General features: G+C 54.7%; 1 protein-coding gene across 1 annotated transcript; it reads right to left on the bottom strand.

Annotated features, from left to right (window-relative positions):
* LOC119091586 (G protein-regulated inducer of neurite outgrowth 1) lies at positions 1-20,493 on the bottom strand. Its single transcript, XM_037214395.1, has 12 exons — positions 20,330-20,493; positions 7,794-8,973; positions 7,145-7,252; positions 6,746-6,832; positions 5,115-5,377; positions 4,423-4,911; positions 4,091-4,305; positions 2,983-3,123; positions 2,002-2,940; positions 1,100-1,338; positions 319-448; positions 1-168 (listed from the first exon to the last, which is right to left on the bottom strand). Exons 2-12 carry the CDS (start codon positions 8,954-8,956, stop codon positions 1-3), a joined length of 3,942 nt encoding a protein of 1,313 aa, XP_037070290.1. The 5' UTR covers positions 8,957-8,973; positions 20,330-20,493.
* Positions 20,494-20,855: the final 362 nt, after the last annotated feature.

Raw genomic sequence — 20,855 nt, 5'->3', positions numbered from 1 at the left:
CTAAAAGAAAGGCGAGCGCGTTACCCCCGGCGGCTGGAACGGCTGGCGCAGCGACGAGAGCTGCGGGTAGCCGGGCGGGTAGCCGCCGGCGGCGGCGCCCATCAGACCCATCATGGCGGCGCCGGCCTGGTGGTGCAGCAGCAGTTCACCCTGTTGCCGGTAGTACTGCTGGTAGACGGCGTCCGAAGCCAGCGGGTGCGCGCGTGCGCCGAACGGCGGCGTCAGCAGCTGCGGCTGAGCGACCGGCGAGCCGCCGCCGCGCGCCGGCCTGCCGCCGGCCGCTGGCAGGTTCTGGTGCGCGGGCTGCGGCGAGCGCGCCTGACCCAGCAGGTACGGGTAGCCGGCGCCGCCCAGTGCGTGCGGCTGTAAGCCGGAGGCCAGCCCGAGCGCGCCATAGCCAGCGCCGGCCATAAGACCGCTCAGGTGGAGCCCACCGCCGGCCGCGGCGCTGGTGGCCGGCGGGCCGTCCTGCCTGTTGACCACGCCCTGCGGCTGCTGCTGGTGCTGGTGCTGCTGCTGCTCCTGCGGCGCAGCCTGCTGCTGCTGCTGCTGTTGGAATGCTTTCATGGATTGCTGGTGCTGGTGATAGAGCTGCATGTGCGGACTAGCCATCTGCTTGTAGTACGACACTGAGTTGGCGCCCCAAGGCATCTGTGAACTGGAAGGCATAGACGTGGATATGGAATCTTGCATTTCTGATTGTTCAACACTCAGTTGTTGCTGCTGTTGCTGCTGTCGTTCTTGTTGCTGCTGCTGTTGTTGCTGCTGTTGCTGTTGTTGTTGCTGCTGTTGTTGCTGTTGATGCTGTTGCATCTGCTGCTGCAACTGCTGCTGCATCTGATGTTGCTGTTGCTGTTGCCGTTCTTGTTGCTGCTGCTGATGTTGCTGCATTTGCTGCTGCTGTAACTGTTGTTGCTGCATCATCATCATCTGCTGCTGCTGCTGATGCTGCCGCTGCTGCTGCTGCTGCTGCTGGTGCTGCTGTTGCTGCTGTTGTTGTTGCTGTTGCTGCTGCTGTTGCTGCTGTTGATGTTGCTGTTGCCGCTGCTGCTGTTGCTGCTGCTGCTCCTTCTCGTTCTGCTGCTGCTCTACAGCTAACTTGATCTTCTGTTTCTGCTCGATCAATTTGACCTGTTGCTCGAGCTGCCGAATCTTCTGCTGCTGCAGCAGCTGCTGGGCCGACTGTTGCTGTTGCTGATCGCCGTTGGTCGGGGTCTTTCCACGGGCTTGTTGCGTCGGCAGGCGGGTCACCAGCTGCGACAGGTGCGCTAGGTTACCCAGCAGAGAACCGGCCGTCGCAGGCTGCGCCACCGCCTGCGGGGCCGACTGTGCCACCACCTGCGGGACCGGCTGTGCCACCGCCTGCGGGGCTGATTGCGCCACCGCCTGCGGCGCCGATTGTGCCACCGCCTGCGGGGCTGATTGTGCCACCGCCTGCGGCGCCGGCTCGCTAGCCACCTGCTGGGGCGGGGGTGGCGCTGGCCCCGTCTGTGCACGTTTCTTCGGCGTGCAGCCGGCTCTGTCGTCACTGAGCCGAGCTTCGGCGGACGGATCAGCACCCGGCGCCAGGCTGGCTGCCGCTGTGTCTGCGACGGCCGCGGGCAGTGTCCGGAACGACGGGCCGGACACGGCGTGGTCCGGCCGAGCCGAGCCAGACTCGGGCGCCGACGCAGCGTCGACGGGCGCGCGCAGCACCGTCCGTGCGGCGCTGGCCTGATCGGCAGCTGTCGATGGCGGCTCAGCGCCGGTTCCCACCCCGGCCGGTCCCGAACTGGAGGCGGCGGGCGTCGGGCCGGCCAGAGACGCCGACAAGCGGCTCGGGCTGGCCACAGCCGGGACTGCGCGGCCCGGGCTGGGCAGCGCCGAGTCCGCCCGGCCAGGCGGCGACACCAGCGGCTCGGACGGCCGGGCGGCTGCAGGCGGGCAGACCAGCGGGCTCACGGGCGCGCGCGCCGGACTGCCCTTGAGCGAGGCCGGCGACGGCACGCTGGCCACCGAGCCGGGCCGGCCGCGCGGCGACTTGTCCGGGCTGGCCGTCTTGGCCGTCACATCCTGATAGAAGCCGGGCTTGGTGTCGCAGGCCGGCCTGCTGGCGTCGGCACCGCCAGGTGGCTGCTGGGGCGAGAACGCTGGCGAGCGCTGCACGGCGTCGGCCGGCGAGACGATGCCGCCGCCGGGCGTCATCGGCGACTTCTCGCTCTCAGAGCTCGTCAGATAAAACGGCGAGCGGCCGTCGGACGACTCCAGTCGCTGCGCCTCGCGCGCCTTAACCTGCAGCCGCGCCTTCTCCAGCTCTTCGTCGTCATACTCGTAGGGGTCTACCTCGGGCTGCAGCGCGTGCGTCGGTGACGACGGTGCTCGTTTCCAGCGCGGCCGCGCCGGAGATACCGGACCGGCCGGCGGCGGCGGCGGCTGCGCTGGAGCAGGGACTGGCGCTCTCTTCGCAGCCACCTCATCCAGCTGCTTCGCCTCCACCTGCGACGGCCGCGACGAGCGAGGCTCTTCGCGCGGCGGAGGCCACTTGGCGCGGCGCAGCTGAGCCGGCGGCGGCGCTGGCTCCGCCGCCTTCTGCGAGCTGAACGCATGGAACCAGGCGCTCAGGTTAGGCGTGGCCGTTTTGCGGAGCACGGGCAGCTCTCGGCCCTCGGTCGGCTCGGCTATCAGCCGGAGCGGCTCGTCAGCCTCCTCAGCGCGGCACCCGGCCACCGGCGGCTCGGCCTTCAGCCGACGAACCACCATCTCCTCCCAAGCCTCCTCGCCCGTGCGCTCGCTGCCGCCACCGCCCAGCACCTTGCCCATGGTCAGGCCGGACCTGTTGGCCAACAGCGTGGTGCCGCTCCCGCGCGACTCACGCACGCGCGAAATCAGCTCGCCCAGCTTGGCGCTCTCCTCCTTGGAGATGCACCGGCTGCTGAAGAGCGGCCGCGGTCGGCCGACGCGCGGCTCGAGCGCCGAGCGGGCCGGCTCGCGCGGCGGCCCCACCTTCTGGGCGGTCGGCTCGGGAGCCAGGTCCGGCCACGAACCGCTGTCCTCGCTGTCCGAGCCCGGAGCGGGCGGTCCGCCGGCGGCGGCCGCCTCTGACACGCCGAGAGGGCACGGTTTCTCCTGACGCTGGACCGCCTCCTGAGGTAAATGGTCATTGTCATCACGCACTTGTACAGCGGAATGCCACACAAACATTACTGCGAACAATCAAATGTCAGCTGGGGACATCCACACACTTCCAACTTAGACGAGCTGGACACCGGAAGACAGGCGCGACAGATGTTCGCTGTCGACTCCACACCAGATGTAATGGAGTTTAAAAACGGGGCGGTACTTGATCTACAACTGCGACGAAACCCATTCCGAGCAATCTGGTTCAGTCAATCTGTCAGGAAAAGTGAGGCGTGGTAGAAACGACCTTTACAAGATTCAGCCAGGCTAGAAACTGGTCTATCCGCATCGCGTCATCGATGCGCGATGGCATAGAAAATATCCTCCCCACAAAAAAACAACAAAAAACGGGATGGCCAAACCGCCATATAATATGGCATGAGTTGTGTTTAACTGGACTTCGTCGTAAGACTTTCAGAACATGTTAGCAAACCACAAAGATAGCAGTAAGTAGTTAAATACGATAGCAATTCCGTCAAAGCATGAAATATGACCACTACAACTCATGATTGGCGTCACCACCTATTGTAAAGCGGAAACCTCCAAAACACTCCCTAGACAAACAACATCATAGATTCCTTCCGATCACAAGCGGCCGTCACACACCGCCATTTGAGACCCACTGACCATTCCAGCATTCGAACACTCGCGATGCGAAAAAAGTGGAGAGGGGGTGGTATTTCCAGCTGCCCGCACTTACCGCCCTTATGTTGGAAACATCGGCCGACGCATCGTCCAGACGCTCTTGTTCGCGTTTCTCGCGCTCGCGTCTTTTCCGCTTTTTCTTTTTGCTGTTCCTCTTCTCCTTGTTCACTCGGGACCGCTTCTGGCGCCTGCTCCTGCGCTCACGCCGCTCGGTCGGCCCAGCCTTCGAGTCACTGCTCTCCGGCGCCGCGTCGGCGTCGGAGGTCGGCCGCCCGGCCTCCGCGCCTGCCGCCGCCTCCGCCGCCAGCTTCCGCCGGCGCATCTTAGCCGCGAAGATACGGCCCTGCGCGATGGCCTTCTTGGGCGAGCCGGTGTCGCTGTCGTCGTCCTCGTCGGAGAACTGGAGCGCCGGCGGGGTGTTGGGTTGGTGCACCGGCCGCCGCACTGCCAGCTCGTCCGGCTCCTCCCGGAACGTGTACGCGTCGGCCTCGGACGCGACGTCCGCTGACAACGCCGGCGGCGGCGGCGGCGGTGGTGGTGGTGGCGGTGGCGGCGGCTGCGGTGGCGGGGGCGGCGGCTGGGGACGCTGGCGGGGCGGCTGTCGTTGCAACTGCCGGCGGCGTCCGCGCGCGGCCGGCGCCGTAGGGGGGAGAGGAGTGGTGGCGCCGGCGGCGGTGATGGTGCTGGTACTGGTGACGACCGTGCTAGTGGTGGAGCTGGTGATGCTGCTGCTGCTGCTGGTGGTGGTGGTGTTGGTGACGGCAGCGGTTAGCTCCGAGGACGCCGTACGCAGTAGATCATCAAACAGCCGTTCCGTGTCCTCGCGCGTCGGCGGCTTGGCAGCCGGCGAAGCCAGCAGCTCGTCGTCACTGTAGTCGATAAAGGGCGCCACCTTCTTGCGACCGTGCCCGGCCGTTGCCTCCGGGCCAGACCGGCGACCACGACGCTTGGTGGTGCCGCCGACAGCTGGCCGCGGTGTGGCGCGGCGCGCCACCACCGGCACTTGCGACACGTCAATGAAGATCTCCTCCTCGTCCTCTTCCGTGTCCAGGTACTTGCGCACCGCCTTGTGGAAGGCACCCTCGATGTTCACCACCATCCCAGTGTACTCTGGAAGAGAGACGACATGGACTGCTGACGAACGCACCAGGCAGTACAAAGTGACAGTGCTACAGGCTGGTAAGTCTTCAGCAGCAAATGACATCACGGATTCTCCATTCCAGCAACAAACCAACAAATCTATCACACCCCATTCATCACAGTTCGGCGGGCGATCCAACTGAGCCAAGGTCGATAACACCCTGCAACCTCACCATTCTCCAGGCCGTTGTACAGCTTGCAGTTGTCGACGATGAGCTTGAAGTCTGCCTCGAACTGCTGCCGGCTGACATAGACGCCCGCGTCCAGCCGGCTCTCCAGCTTGTTGAGGTCCATGGGCCGCCGAATGACGGCGTAGTAGTTGGGCGCGTACTCCTCCTCCACGGGGTCGAGGAAGGGCCAGGCCTCCTCGTGCGCCTTCACCGCCTCCAGCACCTTGTACATCCCCACGCACAGCTCCTCGTCCGTCTGTAGCACGCTGCAGCACCGGGATGAGAGCGGTCGGCGACAGGCAAGCACGGTACTGCGCAGGTGGCGCCAGACCGATGGGCCCCATCAGTGTGATGGGCTTCCACACGGTGCGGACGTCTCGTTCCCCTTTGATTGTGCAGGTGCAAGAATGATTTAGAGTTCGAGATCAGGAGGAACGACCGCGGACATGACTGAGGGCTTCCCCCTCGTGTTCACCGTTTGCCGATTCACAATGGACAAGTTTTTAAGAGTGTTTTATTTTGAGCTGCATCCAGAGAAGAATGTCAAAGAGAATGTGTTGCTCACATTCGTAATGTTTGTTTCTGCCAGAGTACTCACAAAAAATGATCCGATTTCATGAAAGTCATCTAGCGTCCGTTAGCCCTATGCATCACGTGATCACGCCGATTCCGGCCCCCAAACATTAAGCTAGCTATGGAAGTGTTATATGACGATAAGGTACATTAAGTGGCCCCCCGTATGGCATAGCAGACCACGGCGATTTCCTGAGAGCGACACAAAGATATGAGTGTGGAATCCAAACAGAATACGTTTGAGCAGTTTTCTGTGCCCCATTCATTCTGTGCATGCGCGTTTTGAAAAATGTTGACGCATAATCTGACATTTCGCCAGTTGCACGTTGCTTGTAACGCCATACAGAGCAGCGAACCGAACAAACTGAAAGGCCAAGGTCTGCATGCATGGTCGTCGAGCTAAGTTGAGTTAAGTTGAGCTAAGTTGTTCTATATGCTACTGCGATGTCTAGCGTTAGTAACCCAGGACCACGTAGGAAGACTAGCACTCTCCGTCCCTGTAGCTTAGTTGGTTGGAGCCCCAGCCCCCCGATCCAACCACCCGTGGTGGGAGTGGGTTCGGATCGCTTTAGGCGCTCGCTATTTCTGTCGACAGACATAGTCTGCGGTCGAAGGTTGCTTTCGTGCTGAATAAAGGTCAGGTGACGTCAGAGGGCAGGACGGACCGTGCGGACCATTGCGGCACGTTAAACTTTCGTCACCAAATTCTGCCGTTGATCTGGAATTCCCCGACCGGATGCCAGCGCCCAGGGATCAAAACAAGCACTGCCTGGCGTCAGCTCTGAACCCAAGAATTCATCCATTCAATAGTTCGGACAAGAACTTAACAGAAAAAAATCAAACAGCGCAAACGGCCGGACGTAAGACGTTACGCAATGACAGTTAACATTCTCCACTAAACGATAAACGCCCATGCCAGCTGATATCGCGGTGCCAGACGGACGCACGCCGCGAGCTGTGCGCGGCGCCTGTGGCGCCACATAGCCTCAGCGGCCGAGTGCGTCGCAAATCTCTGATGGCGCCCACGGGAGTGTCGACGGCACCCGGAGAGTCCCACTCACATAGCCGAGCTGCGGATCTTGCTGGTGGAGCCAACGGCGGCCGGCGCCGTCTTCCGCGCCTCGAGGGGCTCGTCGACGGTGGCGGCGCTGGTGCGGCGGCTGGCCGGGGCGCGCGGGCCGGCGCCGGTCGCGCGCCGCCGCCCGCCCGACGGCGTGTACTCCTCGTCCAGGGCGCTGGCGGCCTTGTGCGGCCGGCTGGCCAGGCGCGCGGCCGCCGGCGGCGGCGGCTTGGTCGCTGGCGGGTCATCGCTGCCGTGGGCGGCGCCGGCGGCGGGCGACGGGGGCGACCGCACGGAGTCGTCAGTAGGCGACGGGGGCGACCGCACGGAGTCCCCGGCGGGCGCGGGCGTCACCGCGCAGCCTCGTCCGGCCGGGAGGGCCGGCTCTGGCGGGACCGGCTCCGGCGACGCGGTACGACTGCGGGCCCAGCGGCGGGACCGGCCGCGCCTGCCCGTCCTGTTGCTCAGCTCCTGCGACTGGATCAGGGCGATAGCCCGCTGGATGAAGCTGAAACAGGCCAAAACACCGTCAATGAGCGGATCTCTGGCATTAGATGGAGGCATGTGATGGCAGGAAAATGACGTAATGGATGCACCTGATCGATGACGCTGTGCAGGAGTGAGATGGTGGGATCAGTCAGTGGACAGTGGCGGGGTACTTCGTCTCCATATATCCCGAAACAATACGCTGATAGCGTGAGATAATCAGCCCATGAAAAACCTACATCTTAATCTCAACATCCCGCCAGCGATTTAGCGGACCACCGCAAAAGGCCATCAGCAAGCCTCAGCATGCCACGAAGCGACCGTGTCCAATCACTGCAATACAAGCGGCCTGTCTTGCCGCGACCCTGTCCGGTAAAAATACCGCGGGTGACATCATCCGTTCAACTGTACTGGAAATAATTAGGCGAAGTGTTCCAAGTAGCAAGCGGCAAGCTCTGCACTTCGCTAGCGCTCGAGCTCGAGGTCACCCTATCCGGGCATTAAGAGTAAATTCACACAGAAGGGATGAATGCAATCCGCAGATCACATCCGTCGCTACTTACGCATCTTCTTTGGCCTGCGCAGTTCGACCGAGCCCTCCTTTCAGCCGTCGCTTTTTTCTCTGAGTGGTGTGCTCCTCCGCCTTCGTCCCGCCTGTTCGCTTCCGTCGCTCGGTCGCGCTGGTGCCCTCCGGAGGGTCGGACGGGATGGGCCCGGTCACCGTCGAAGCACACTGTGCAGCCTGGCCCTTCCTGCCGGGCCGAGCGGCCGTTCTCGCGGACACAGGCGGGGTCGAAGTCACCACGGACTCGTCCGGCAGATGTGGCCGCGTGTTGGATGGGGCGGGCGACAGCACGTCGGAGCCAGCCTCTGGTGGCTGTGTGGCTGATCGGCCACGCTTTTTGCTGGCTGAGGGAGCGGGAGGACTTGAGGGAGGACGTGGTACCTTTCGGGCTGGTCGTTCACGTGTTTTACTGGAAGAGGCAGAGGGCGAAGTAGATGGAGAACACGGACCCTTTCTGGTTGGTCGTCCACGCGCTTTACTCACAGACGCAGCGGACGCGACAGGGGGAGAATGTGACGCCTTTTTGTCAGCGCGTCCACGCGTTTGACCGGCGGAGACAGCAGGTGAGACAATGGGAGAATGCGACACCTTTCTGGTTGGTCGCTCCCGAGTCTTGCTTGCAGAGACGGCGGGGGAGGCGGAGGGGTGTAATGCGTTTACCCTGTTACGATCGCACGCCCTTCTCGCAGACGCCGCTGGAGAAGGCGAACGAGAACGCGCCGGTCTCCCTCCTCGTTTGAGTTCCGTTTTGCCTGCCACGGCAGCTGGCGAGACAGAGGGAGACCGCGACGCCGTCCTGGTTTTGCGGTGGCGCGTGTTTGCTGTCGCGCCGGCCGGCGTCGCCGCTGTTACTGGGGAGAGCTCGCTGGCGGGGCGTCGGCGCGCCCTGCGCACCGGCTCGGCCGAGGCGGCCGCGGGGGGCACCGGCTCGCCGGCGGCACTCCGGTCAAGCTTCGCCGATAGCGGCGAGGGGGAGACATCGAACGGAGCCGTCCTTTGAGCCGCATCAGAGGATTTTCCTGACGACGTAGACAGCGGGACGCACATCGGCTTCTCTCCCTTCTGCGTCTCCCCACGGGCCGTTTTCCCAGCGGCGAGAGTTGGGCAGGGAGCGGGGTCGTCGCATTTCAGGTGGCGGGCCAGCCTCCGTCGTGGTCCCATTGTCACCTGGTGACGTTCTGCAAAACAAAGGCATGATTCAAAAGGGTTGAATGGCAACGTTTCCTTGTGTTCCTACATGATGGCAGCAGGACATCCAATTGATGCATTCTACACGAACAAACAAACAATAGGACATTCTTTGATAAGGTGTGCCACGAACCTAGTTATAAAGTCGGGCACAAATAAAAAGGTAGCCCCTGCAGCTCACAAATGATAAGCCAGGCACAGTACTTACGTCTTGGGGAATTCAATGGATACACATAACTATGAAGTAGACAGATACTGGTATTTAACTCAGCTCATGACGAATCCTTGTGGAGAAATACTGCAGCGGATAAATTTCGCCACAAATGAGCGGCAAGTGTATGTGAGTTTTCTTCGCTAAGCGACGGAGATGACTCATGGAAAACGATCGCGAAGACCTGCTGCGTTCCATGGACGACACACGTTTGCATCATTTCGGGATGATGCAAACGTCTGGGGGAATTCAATGGATACCAGAACTATTAAGTAGACAGATATCGGTATTTAACTCAGCTCATGATGAATCCTTGTGGAGAAATACTGCAGCGGATTAATTTCGCCAAAAATGAACTCAAGTGCATGTGAGTTTTCTTCGCTAAGCGACGGAGATGACCCCTGGAAAACGATTGCGAAAACCTGCTGTGTTCTATGGACGACACATGTTTGCATCATCTGGGGATGCATTCGACTCATTCATCGGGCCTCCTGGCCGATCCGATCTCTGGTAGGTGGGATGCTCGACAGGAACCGCGTAGTGCGCTGACTATCAGGGACGTACAAGGGTCATGGGAAATACACCTCATCTGTAAGCCAGCTTTTCATGCAGCAACACGAGGTAAATCACTTACAACTTTAGACGGAAATCGACCGGTGACCGCCCGCATCTCCCCCCTCCCCCCCCCCCCTCCTTCCCCGCCCTCTTGATACACGTGTGTGCGCTGGGACGTTTTTGTTGTAAGAGCTCCATTTTATCTGCTTCAAGAAGCGTTCGTAAGCCCATGGGACTAGCGTGAATTCGAACCCAAGACAAACACTGCCACAACGCTTAACGATTTTCCGCTATGTACTCACGCGACGAAGCTGATGAGACACGCCAAACCAGTGTAAGGAATGACCCGGAAGCATCATTTGTGGCACTCGGATGAAATAAGGCCACAATCTGCTTACGAAGACGAAATCAGAGGCTTTCCAGCTGTCACATGTTGATGTCCAGATTTTCACGGTGATTAGTGTCGCTACGCACTTACAGTTTCAAGAAAACCATACTTGTAACACTGCAAATACCGAGCTCCCTTATTTCGCCGCTACCACTTGTCAATACTGCTATATATTTCTGTGTTATCACACTCTACAGTGACTTCCAAACCCATACTCCGCAAGACACTGGAAGTGCCGTTTTCCTCTAGCAGTGGATTTCGCTCTCACAAAAGCTGCTCTTCATGGGTCGTTTCGCTACATCCTTTGCAATTTGTCTCGCTCTACACGTGTGGTTTCGCCAGCACCCCCTAACGCAAGGCGTTTAGGCGATACAATTGATCGTCGCTGTGGACCACCTTTTTCGCCACAACGAATAAATGCACTTCATATTAATGGTGCTTGCCGGACGCCGGCAATACACGGCACGTGCAGGTTCGTCGTTTTACTTGGAATGTTCACCGGTGGGGACTGAACGATTGACCGGTGACATTTTTACGACGCAAGACTGTGAAATTGCGACCCTTTAGGTAATATGAACGTTTAGCCGGGACAAAACACAGAATGACGAAGAAATGGGTGGTAAGACCAGGCAATAAATCGGTGCATGCGGTGATGTTTATTTCGCCACGACTCTGGCTCCAGTTTCGGAAGTGTTGCATACGGCCCCGTTCCTCGCGATACCGACGTTCCTGGCTTGACCAACGATTACTGGCGCACCATGCGTCGCACAAACTCGTGTTGAACAAATTCATTGCGGATGGTACTTTGGTCGTCCCTTACGTACGTCCTTTGAAATTGTATTTGCGCCTCTGCCCACTCTGTCGACCGATTTATGGTGGAAAACATGAAAAACTGTAAAAACCAGAAAACTCCATCTTGGACGATTCTGTGCACATGACACGCGGCACGCGCGCCAGAGAATCTGGCACCACGCGATTCCCCATTCAATTCCCTACCGATGCGTGCCAATTTCTGGTCGCTACGGCTGGTTACCGAGATATGGCCACGGTTTCAAACGGCTGGCCGTCAGTTTTGTCATCGTAATTTTTTTCACATTTTCGGACTGCCCGTACAACACCGATGGGCTTAGAACGGTCGTTGTTGCATCTCGTCAGCCCGTAAGCCAGGGAGCATGGAGAAGGAAACCCGCCTCCGGATATGTCATTACTTTACGATCGAGCAGAGAACAAACGTGGATGAATACCATGGCAATTCCCTTTCGAGGATAACCTTCCTATGCTTGGTTGGATAACCCGCCTTCCTTTAATGCCAGGTAAATAAGCGGATAAGGGTAAAGTCAATTAAAACCTGGGGCAAACACCCCCAAGCAAAAAAAGTTGAGCACGCGTTCACTCGGTCAGGGCCGTAAACCATCAAAAGCCGCCTTCACGATACGTGAGAAACTTGTCATTTGACTGCAGTAAAGCAGTGAGGCTGGCAACCAGTCCCGGCCCGCTCACATCCTTGTGGTTGAGGCCAGTTAATACACTTACTGAGCGGATCATGCTAGTAATTTCAAAACATGACGACATAAGCAGATGAATGCAGTGCTAATTCAAACCTAAGACAAACGTTCACACAGGGTACACAGATGCCTTGCTCCATCGTCATCAAAGCCGATGACGACTGAAGATGAGCAGTGGCCAAATCCCGGCAGGTCGGGGGATGCCGTGCCTTGGCTTTGCCATAGTACGGGCTTTCCCAGGCTTGATAAAGGGCGGTAATGCCACTGGTGCCGAGACTTCAATGCGGCGCGGGCGCTAGCCGCGGGGCGTAACGCCGCGGGGCGGACGGAACATCGGAAATCCTCGCATAGATAATGTACGGACTGTTAGCAGGAGGTGTATACGACCGGCGAGCCGATTACGTACATTTACTGGTGATTATGACGATGTGCTTTGCAAGCCTAAGCTAAGCGTTAGGTGAAATACAAAAACCCGAGAAGTAAAAACGTACACACTGCAATTATAAGAGATAGGACGGCCGCAACAACATGCTCCCTTCGCATCGATAATGGGCTGTTCGCGGCGGGTCCATGCGACTAACGAGTCAATAGCGTACGATATGACACTGACTATGACGATGTGCTTAAAAAGGTTATGCGGTCAACAACTGCACTAAAATCGGGGGGAAACCGAGAGCTCTTGCGCGAGAAGTGCTGCGGGGATGGCCGGACGGGATACCGGACTGCTTTCGTACCGACAACAAACAAGCTGTTGAGGGTAGGCGCGTGCAAACAAGGAGCCCAAGGCGTACAACTTAATGGGGAAAATAACGACGTGCTAATAACAGGTTTATGTTCCTATCGGTTAAAATGCAATGAGCGTGAAAAGCGAAAACGCGCACACGTGGCCTGTTGGAGGTAGGCAGCCTGAACATCAGGTCACCCCTTCTTATCAGTAAGAAGCAGATGATTACTGATGGGTGCCTATATCTGCGAACCGATCAGGTGAAACGAAATGACAAGTATGAGCATGTGGTGTGCGAGCTTACATGCAGCAAAGACGTTAGAATTCAATAAGCGTGGGAAGTGAGTACGACCACGCAGGGGAACACGGGTGCTAGGGAGGGGATGGGCACCGAACTTTCTAAGAGTTACCATTGACCCCATGGGTGCGGACTGGAAAGGAACAACCAAAATGACTGTACCCCCTCCCCCCAGCTCAGGACATCCGTTGCTCCTGCGGGAGCCGGGTAGCATCCTGCGCTGAGCGCTGATCGCACATCTGTGTTTTTTATCAGGTTGCGCAGCACAGTGTTACGGGGAACTAACTTAAACGAGGACAGGTCATGTTTTAATGAGAGGCACTCTTCTTGCCACGAAAGGCTGAAACCACAGCCATCCATTAACCAGGTTCACACAGGCGCGGATGCTGCCCATGATGCTTCGTATACGTGACAGTTTGTCCACGTCAGCGCGGCTTATGAGGGGTCATGGCCAAACACTACGATAAGCTGTGGGATAAAATAATGTTTGAGTGTATTGTTACTCGAATGAAACACACATAGATTCATCAGTTGTACAGTTAATGTTGTCACGGCTAAAAAGAAAGGCATCATAGATACATGCCGTTCTCTGCACCCAAATTTGGATATCCATAATTCTCACCGCATGCCACTTTGACGTTAAGCATAGCAACGCTCATACACGCCTCAAGAACGCAACATGGCTCGACACCCACGGTGCCTAAGCAGACAGGTAAGGACCAAGCACTATCGGCCACGCGCGCAGCTCGACACCCACGGTGCCTTCGCAGACAGGTAAGGACCAAGTACTATCGGCCACGCGCGCAGCTCGACACCCACGGTGCCTAAGCAGACAGGTAAGGACCAAGCACTATCGGCCACGCGCGCAGCTCTACACCCACGGTGCCTAAGCAGACAGGTAAGGACCAAGCACTATCGGCCACGCGCGCAGCTCTACACCCACGTGCCTAGCAGACAGGTAAGGACCAAGCACTATCGGCCACGCGCGCAGCTCTACAACCCAAGGTGCCTTAGCAGACAGGTAAGGAAACCAAGCACTAGTCGGCCACGCGCGCAGCTCTACACCACGGTGCCTAAGCAGACAGGTAAGGGACCAAGCACTATCGGCCAAGCCGCAGCTCTACACCCACGGTGCCTAGCCGACAGGTAAGGACCAAGCGCTATCGGCCACACGCGCAGGTACACTGCTGACACTGCACGGGGCGTGCCCGTAGACAGATAAAGAACGAGCACGGGGGAATGTGAGTAGGCATGACTCGAGCGCGGCACGTGTGACAGGCTTTCGACGCATCTGGGGCGAACGAAAGCGCTGTATAAAACAGACTCGCCGCGCTCGCCACTCACTCGCACCACCGGCTGCGGCACAACCAAGGGTTTAAGGGTCATGTAAGGTCGAAGCGATAATGTAATGGCTTGCTGCTAAGGTTGGCATGTATATCATCATGTCCGCCGCTTATTTTTGCGCATTCGCCTCGCTGGTCATACGGGTTTGCTACTAACAGAATGCCCGTTATCGTGACGCACACAGCCCGATGTTCCCCACCCCATCGTGAATAAGTCTCGTGAGCACATCTTTACTTTCCAGGCCATTGAATTTTAAGGGTTTCCCACATAGGCTTGCAAAGCAAATCATCTTGTCTGTCATAAGATTTTACGTAACTGGCTCCCTCGTTATAGTCACCTTCCACTAAGGGCCTTCTCATTACCTGTACGAATGTTTCGATGTTCCGCCGCCCTTCAGCATTACGTCCAGCGCCCAGCAGCCCGTCGCGCATTGAAGTCTTGGCACCAATGACGTCACGCTAACGTTAAGCGAGAAAAAGCGAAAGTCACAGGAGGCTCTAACCTCTCTCAAACAGCCTTGCATCACGTTGCTTCACTGGCTGCGAAACAACCTGGCGCCGACGGTCTACCGCAGACGGACTGCACCATCAGCCATCTTGCCTAAAAACTATGTGGTGGCAGCGCGGAGATCAAACAGTACCTTTCCATCGCGGCGTAAAACGCCTTAACGCAACCCTCTACTCTAAGTTAAGTTTCCAGCAAATGTTGCAAGTCAACAAAATGGCGATAAAGAGAGAATGAGCGGCCAAACACGCCGGCGTAATTCCTAAAGTTCAAATGTTTACAGTTTTGGCAGCAGCGTCCCGCATTCAGCCGTGCTTTTGACATTCAACATTCACAAGTTTTCCGATACTTTGCAGCGCAACAGTGCATTGAACAAACTTGTAATTCGCAGCGAGGTTGTAGCTGGTACGTTTTCCAGCGTTCTAAAACCTTATTCACGCATCTGCCCACTTTCACTGCAAATATGTGACATAAAACAAAAAGGCACTTTCCGCACGTGCCACGCCCGAACCCTGGACCGCAACCGCTCACGAGCTGCATGTACGACACCGTCTCGCGCGCATGTGCATTGTGTGAAAATCTCAGTCTCATATCTCATCTCATCGTGTGAAAATTTCATAAGGGGACAAGTAGCTCCCTTACAATAGCGGTTCCTAAGAAGTCCTTACAGAAGTAGAAGTGGTATTACTTAGTAGTTCCCCAAGTTCCCTCACAGCTTTGACTGAAGTCCGGCTGTGACCACTAGGCATCCGTCCGACCCGTTCACGACAGTGCGCTGGAGGCTGGCTTTTACATAGACGGCGGAATCTGTGCTTTTAGTAAAAAAAAAAAGGTAACACCGCAAGCTGATGGGGATTGCTGTAAGCTGAAGCGTTGACCATACCCTGACTCAAACGCCCGCAAAGAGTATAAAGGTACTGTAAAACAGTGTGATAATAAAAATATTCAGCTTTTCAGTGTTCCCCTATCAATTACCAAAGCTGCAAGAAGACCCGTTCTGGTCGCCACTGTTAGCGCCAGATCCCACATTTTAGGTGTCACTACCGCCTTTAGTGTGGTATTTTTTTGCACACAGGAGCGGTTCTAAAACGCATGCCGTGACAATTATGTCCGTGCTGTTGCCCGTAGAGTGCGCATAGGATTTAACTATTCGGCTCTAGTCCACTACACATGACTGGCCGTGCCAGTATCGGATTTCAATGCCCTCGAGTTGTTTTTTTTAAATTAAAGACAATGCATTCAAAGATCTTAGTGTGATGGTCTAATCGCCCCACACGGAAGTTCAATACAATACTGACCATACAAATGGGTGATGTGATTTTATTACTCTCTGCTGTTATTAATCAAAATCATGTGGTTCCGTTATCCTGGAGGTGTCCATGTTTTTCCAGATACGGAAGCTTCCGCACAAGAACAACAACTGAAATATCACCTCCATCCCACAGCTCAGTTGGTTAGAGCGCCTGCATTCTGATTCCCCCGTGGGTTCGAGTCGCTTTATGCGTTCATTGTCTTCCTCTGGCTGGCATGGCTTTATAATAGTGCAGGCTTTCAATAATGCAGGCTTTATGATATCAGGGGCAAATATACATTCAATCATTGTTCGATTGTTCGACTTGAATCGCTCGTTGTTTTTGGCAAGTCATAAATCAGTTCGCCTTCGGTCATTTACATCAGTTTAAGCTGGCTTACGTATCAAGGACACCTGTTCCCCATCGTAGAGGCAATGTAAGACGGTCGGACGGAAAACATTCGAATAACCATCAGTTGACAGACTATGTATCCGACCATCAGATCAAATTATAGAACACATTTATACACACGCACATCACTTTTCCAACCAATTCGACACTATGACAACATCAAACGTTGAACGACTCTGCTATCATTGAGTGGTTGAACAGGTCCAAACTAATGCATGACCCAGGCTGTTGTTTAAATCAAGCATTCTTTCTCTGGAACTTGTAAACGGCGCTTGTTCGGACATGGTTTTGGAATCAGTGTGTTTTCAATCAGGTCAGAGCGCAGTAGTCTTTCATATTGGGTTTTGCGCACATGCTGGTCTGGCGCTCCCTCCTGCGGACGCACGTCCCGAGTCGTGATAGATATCGTGGTCCTTCTAATATAGGCCGATTTTCTGAGCCAGCAGTCTCTGCATGGGCGTTTAAAGTTATACACCATATTAGTGCGCTTTAGTTGGTTTTGGTCTTCCGGTCAGGTTGTTTTTCATCACACAGGTAGCTAGTTGTCTCACTCCTGCTGTAGATGGTAAGACTTATTTCAGTGTATTCGTCAGTCGGTGTGATGCTTTCCCTGACAGTGTTCTGCAAAACTTTTCCGTCCACCTTATATGACGGGAACATTTGATTTCGATAAAAAGGTCGATGTACCGGTTTCTTGTCGAATCGTTTCAGGTTTTGTCCATTCACGGCGGACCTTATCTCTTCGTCAATTGCGCTGTTGGAGTAGCCGTTAATAATGAGCAGTTACTTGCACCTTTCAAGTCCGTGGTGCGTCCTGGACCACTTGGAGCAACATTTTAGAGCGCGTTGTACAAACGAACGGATAACGGCCGTGCGGTAACACTCGTTCGCATAACGTCACCCGCTTGCCGCGTTCATACATCAGTAGGTTTACGGCGCACTTTCGCCACAAGAGGTCCATCACTCGTATCCACATCGATGCCATGAAATGGTAAACGGTTGTCGACACTCAGGTCGGTTGTAAATCGTAACACCGATTGTCGATGCATACCGACCGCTAGTTGGTGAACGTGGGCCTCGTCTGTGACATCAACAAATATGCCATTGACATCTCTGCGGTATAAAGGGCTTAAAAATTAGGTTTTTGAGGACTAGTTCTCCAGTCAGCACATATACATATAAGCAAACAAGCATCCCAGCGGTGACCCATTTGCGACGCCATCTACCTGACGGAAAAGTTTTCCGTTTGGGCAACGGAAGGGTGCCTCTGTGGTGCAGCATCGAAACATTTTTTTCGAGGATAGAACGTGGGTTTCAGTGGTGGCCTGCTTGGGTGATTCTGCACACAGTACAATATAATGTGGATTGTTTCATCCCGAAAAACTCTGTTGCCAGAAGTGGGAGAGAACCCCGTCAATAGAAACCGTCAAGCACATCGTGCAAACGACCTGATAAACGGCCTTGAGGTAACGCTCTAGGCATTCGCTAGTTGTGTTCATGCATTTACCAGCATTGGTAGGTCTATGGTGCGCTTGCCGTCACATAGGAAACCCGAGAAACCCTTAAAACACACTGATCCATCCTGCCCCAAAATACGCCGACAAATGGGCCCCTCTCCCGCTTTGGTCCACTTTCTTCTCGAAGTATGGGGGCATGTTGTTCCTCAAGTTGGGGCTGGATACCTTCCACCTGAATAGGAAACTACACCCCTGGCTGCAGGGCAGCTGGAAAATCGGAAATATTCGTACAGATAATGAGCACAGCCTTAGCGCGCGGTGCTTATGACCAGCAAGCCACCCGGGTGGAACTTAACCTTGAATATGATTATGTGCTTTACACGCTTACGCAGCTAACCATTCCAATGAAATCGGTGTGGCAATTCAAAACGCTTCAGCGAGAACTGCTGCAGGCTTGGGTGGCCGGGACACCGGGCTGCCTCTGTAGCGATAGTTAACAAAATACGGGGGGTCACCAAGTGTGTGCAGGTACTCATCACGCTGAATGCGTAAAACGAATGGTGAGTGTATGCTCAGTGAACTAAGGATAATTCAAGATTGTGCAGGGACTCGCAATTTTGCATGGTCACTCATTATGCTAATTGCAAGGTAATATTCCCCGGAGTTAAAGTGCTTTCGGCGTCAAAAACGAAAACGCACACGTGCCAGCTGTTGGAAATGTGCGGCCTAAGCATCATTCTATCTCTTTACCAGCAACACATAGATTATTACTGGTGGGGCACCAGGTCGCGGGTACATATGCGCGAGCCAATTTGGTATCATTTAATGGCAAGCAAGATCAAATGTTCCAAAAGCTTTTGTCCAACAAAACCACTTGAATTCAATAGGCATAAGAAGTCAATGTTGCTATGCATGACTGTGAGTTCTAGGTAGGAGATGAGACCACAATTTTCTTGAAATTTAGCATTGGCCCACTCGGAGTTGACTGGAAAGAAGTAACCACAGTGATTATGCCCATACCTGCTCCCCCCCCCCCCCCACAATGATGAGATAACTCTGTCACCCCCATGCCTATGTGGGAGCTGGCCAGCATGCTCAGCCACGTGCTGGTTGTCAATTGGTTTCCTGAGAGGTTAAGAAGCACTGTTTTGCAGGGACCTGTATTACACAAGGCAAGGTCATCTTTTGTCATAATGCAAATCTGGCTGCATCTTTACAACCTCACACATACCTGAAAGATGGACTCTATTTCCATGAAATCAATGGTAATGGGGTACCACCATGTGCAGACTTCATCTAGCACCTGACCCTACAGAAATAATTGTTTTCAAACAGACAGCACTGCCAGCATTCAGACCATAGGGACCTCGCACAATCCTAACTTCAAACAAAAAAAAAACTGCAATCTTATGAGAGTATACAGATGTGCATTCAGGTTATTCTTTCCAACCATTTTTGTCATCCCCAGAAAATTTTTAAAAATAGGTTGCAAGATGCCAAAGCTAGTCCTATCCTAACAACACAGATGCATCAGTGAAAGCTAAGGTCTGTTTAATGATTGCTGGTTGGTTGACCAGACAGCCAAATATGATTTCACAGGATGGTCCCCTGAAGGCTCGTCTACCTTCTGCATTTGTTATGCTGAGGAATTTGTGTGAGGTTTAGAGATACAGTAGTGATGATCAGTCAATCTAACTTCTCCTAATCCAACAAAAACAACATTTTTTGATACATTACATGCAACCACTGCCAGGAAAGTATCAATTAGCCTCAGGTTGGACAGGTAGGTGCAGGAGCAGGTGCAGGAATAGGCTTAGAGTTGCAGGTAAGGTTACATTACATTATGTAATGCAACCAAATAAAATGTGAGTAACATCATATAAATTATATCCCATCATTAATTTCATCTATTTGCTGATTTCCCTGTGATGTAATAAACAATTTGAAAGATGCAACCATCAGCTCACGTTCACATTAGTCTCATCCTTGATTTAGAGGCAAACATGGCGACTGGTGCTCGCAGCAGCTAAATGGCAGGAGCTGCACATGTTGGTTTTAAACAAATATTTAATATTGTGGGAAAACCAATACTGCATATCTGTAAAAGCATGATAGGCATGTTCATATTGCCTGTTGAATATTGCCTATCAATCTCAAACAGATGGCACCATTCACAGTAAGAGAGGCAACAAAAAATGGCTGTAACAGATAATGGGTGATGGTTGATGAGTCAGCTCAGCATGGGCAGGTGCTGCTATCCACCCTGCTGTGTTGAACAAGAAAATGTCAGGCTATGTTCAGTTCAAAATATCACATCCAAAACATTGTCAGCCCTATTAGGCAAGATGTCATTTTTTATAGGAAATCCTCCTTAGCTCAAGTGCCCAGCAAAACATACAATAGTAAGCAATCAATAGGTAAATCCAGCAAGATCATACAGAACATCCAAGTGCTGCTTTGAGGGAAAGTTAAAGGCCATTTAGGTAGAGTTATATAGTTAGGCATGCAGGTGGGTAGGTACAAAAGAATGTTGGTGCGAATGCATGAAGGTAGGTGGATACTGTGCCTAGGTAGCTTAGAATGCGCCATAGTACCAGGGTATTCAGGATGGATGCAAATGACTCACACAGGCAGATCACAACTAAATAAGCACGTACCTGCTTACCATTTATGCATTCAATTCAATGCGACATTTTTCCTTCGCTTGGCATTTGAAATTGGGAGACATGGGCAACGCATGGACAGCACGCAATGAATAGCCCAGCGTACAACACACCCAAGGCCGCCTTTACCTCCCGCCAGCAGACCTAGCGCGCGAGCACCCACGGACAAACGCGCGCAGATCACAACTGATGCAAAGTGCAAAGATCGTGGCAGAGCGGTAAAGCCGTCCGATGATTCTCGTTTCATGCCGGCTTAATGTTTGCGTGACATCACTGGTACTGAGACTTCAAGGCGCGGCGGGATGTCAGATGTCGGACGTAACGCTGCGAACAAACGAAGCATGAAATACTCAAATAGATGATGAGAAAACCGCTATCAGGACTCATTCGCTATGGGTGGAGTTGGGGGGGGGGGGGGGGGGGGGGGGGGCAGGAGCATCGGATGTCTTCGTCCCCATGACGAGCAAGCGGTTGATAGCAGGATACCGGCCTCACGTGCCGATCAGAAGAGACGAGTGAG

The sequence above is a fragment of the Pollicipes pollicipes genome, unplaced genomic scaffold (genome assembly GCF_011947565.3).
Source record: "Pollicipes pollicipes isolate AB1234 unplaced genomic scaffold, Ppol_2.1 Scaffold_3447;HRSCAF=4054_pilon_pilon_pilon, whole genome shotgun sequence".
Classification (NCBI taxonomy): domain Eukaryota; kingdom Metazoa; phylum Arthropoda; class Thecostraca; order Pollicipedomorpha; family Pollicipedidae; genus Pollicipes; species Pollicipes pollicipes.
The sequence above is the reverse complement of the archived record's forward strand: the minus strand, read 5'-3'. Positions and strand labels throughout refer to the sequence as shown.

Excerpts from the sequence above, each read along its gene's own strand:
- LOC119091586 (XM_037214395.1), bottom strand. The coding sequence starts at position 8,956 with ATGGGACCACGACGGAGGCTGGCCCGCCACCTGAAATGCGACGACCCC. Across the intron at positions 7,253-7,793 it reads GCGCAGGCCAAAGAAGATGC|CTTCATCCAGCGGGCTATCG; the intron begins GTAAGTAGCGAC and ends GGCCTGTTTCAG. Across the intron at positions 4,306-4,422 it reads GGCGCCGGCCGCGCGCGGAC|CGGACGTCGCGTCCGAGGCC; the intron begins GCCGCCGGCAGT and ends CGGCGTTGTCAG.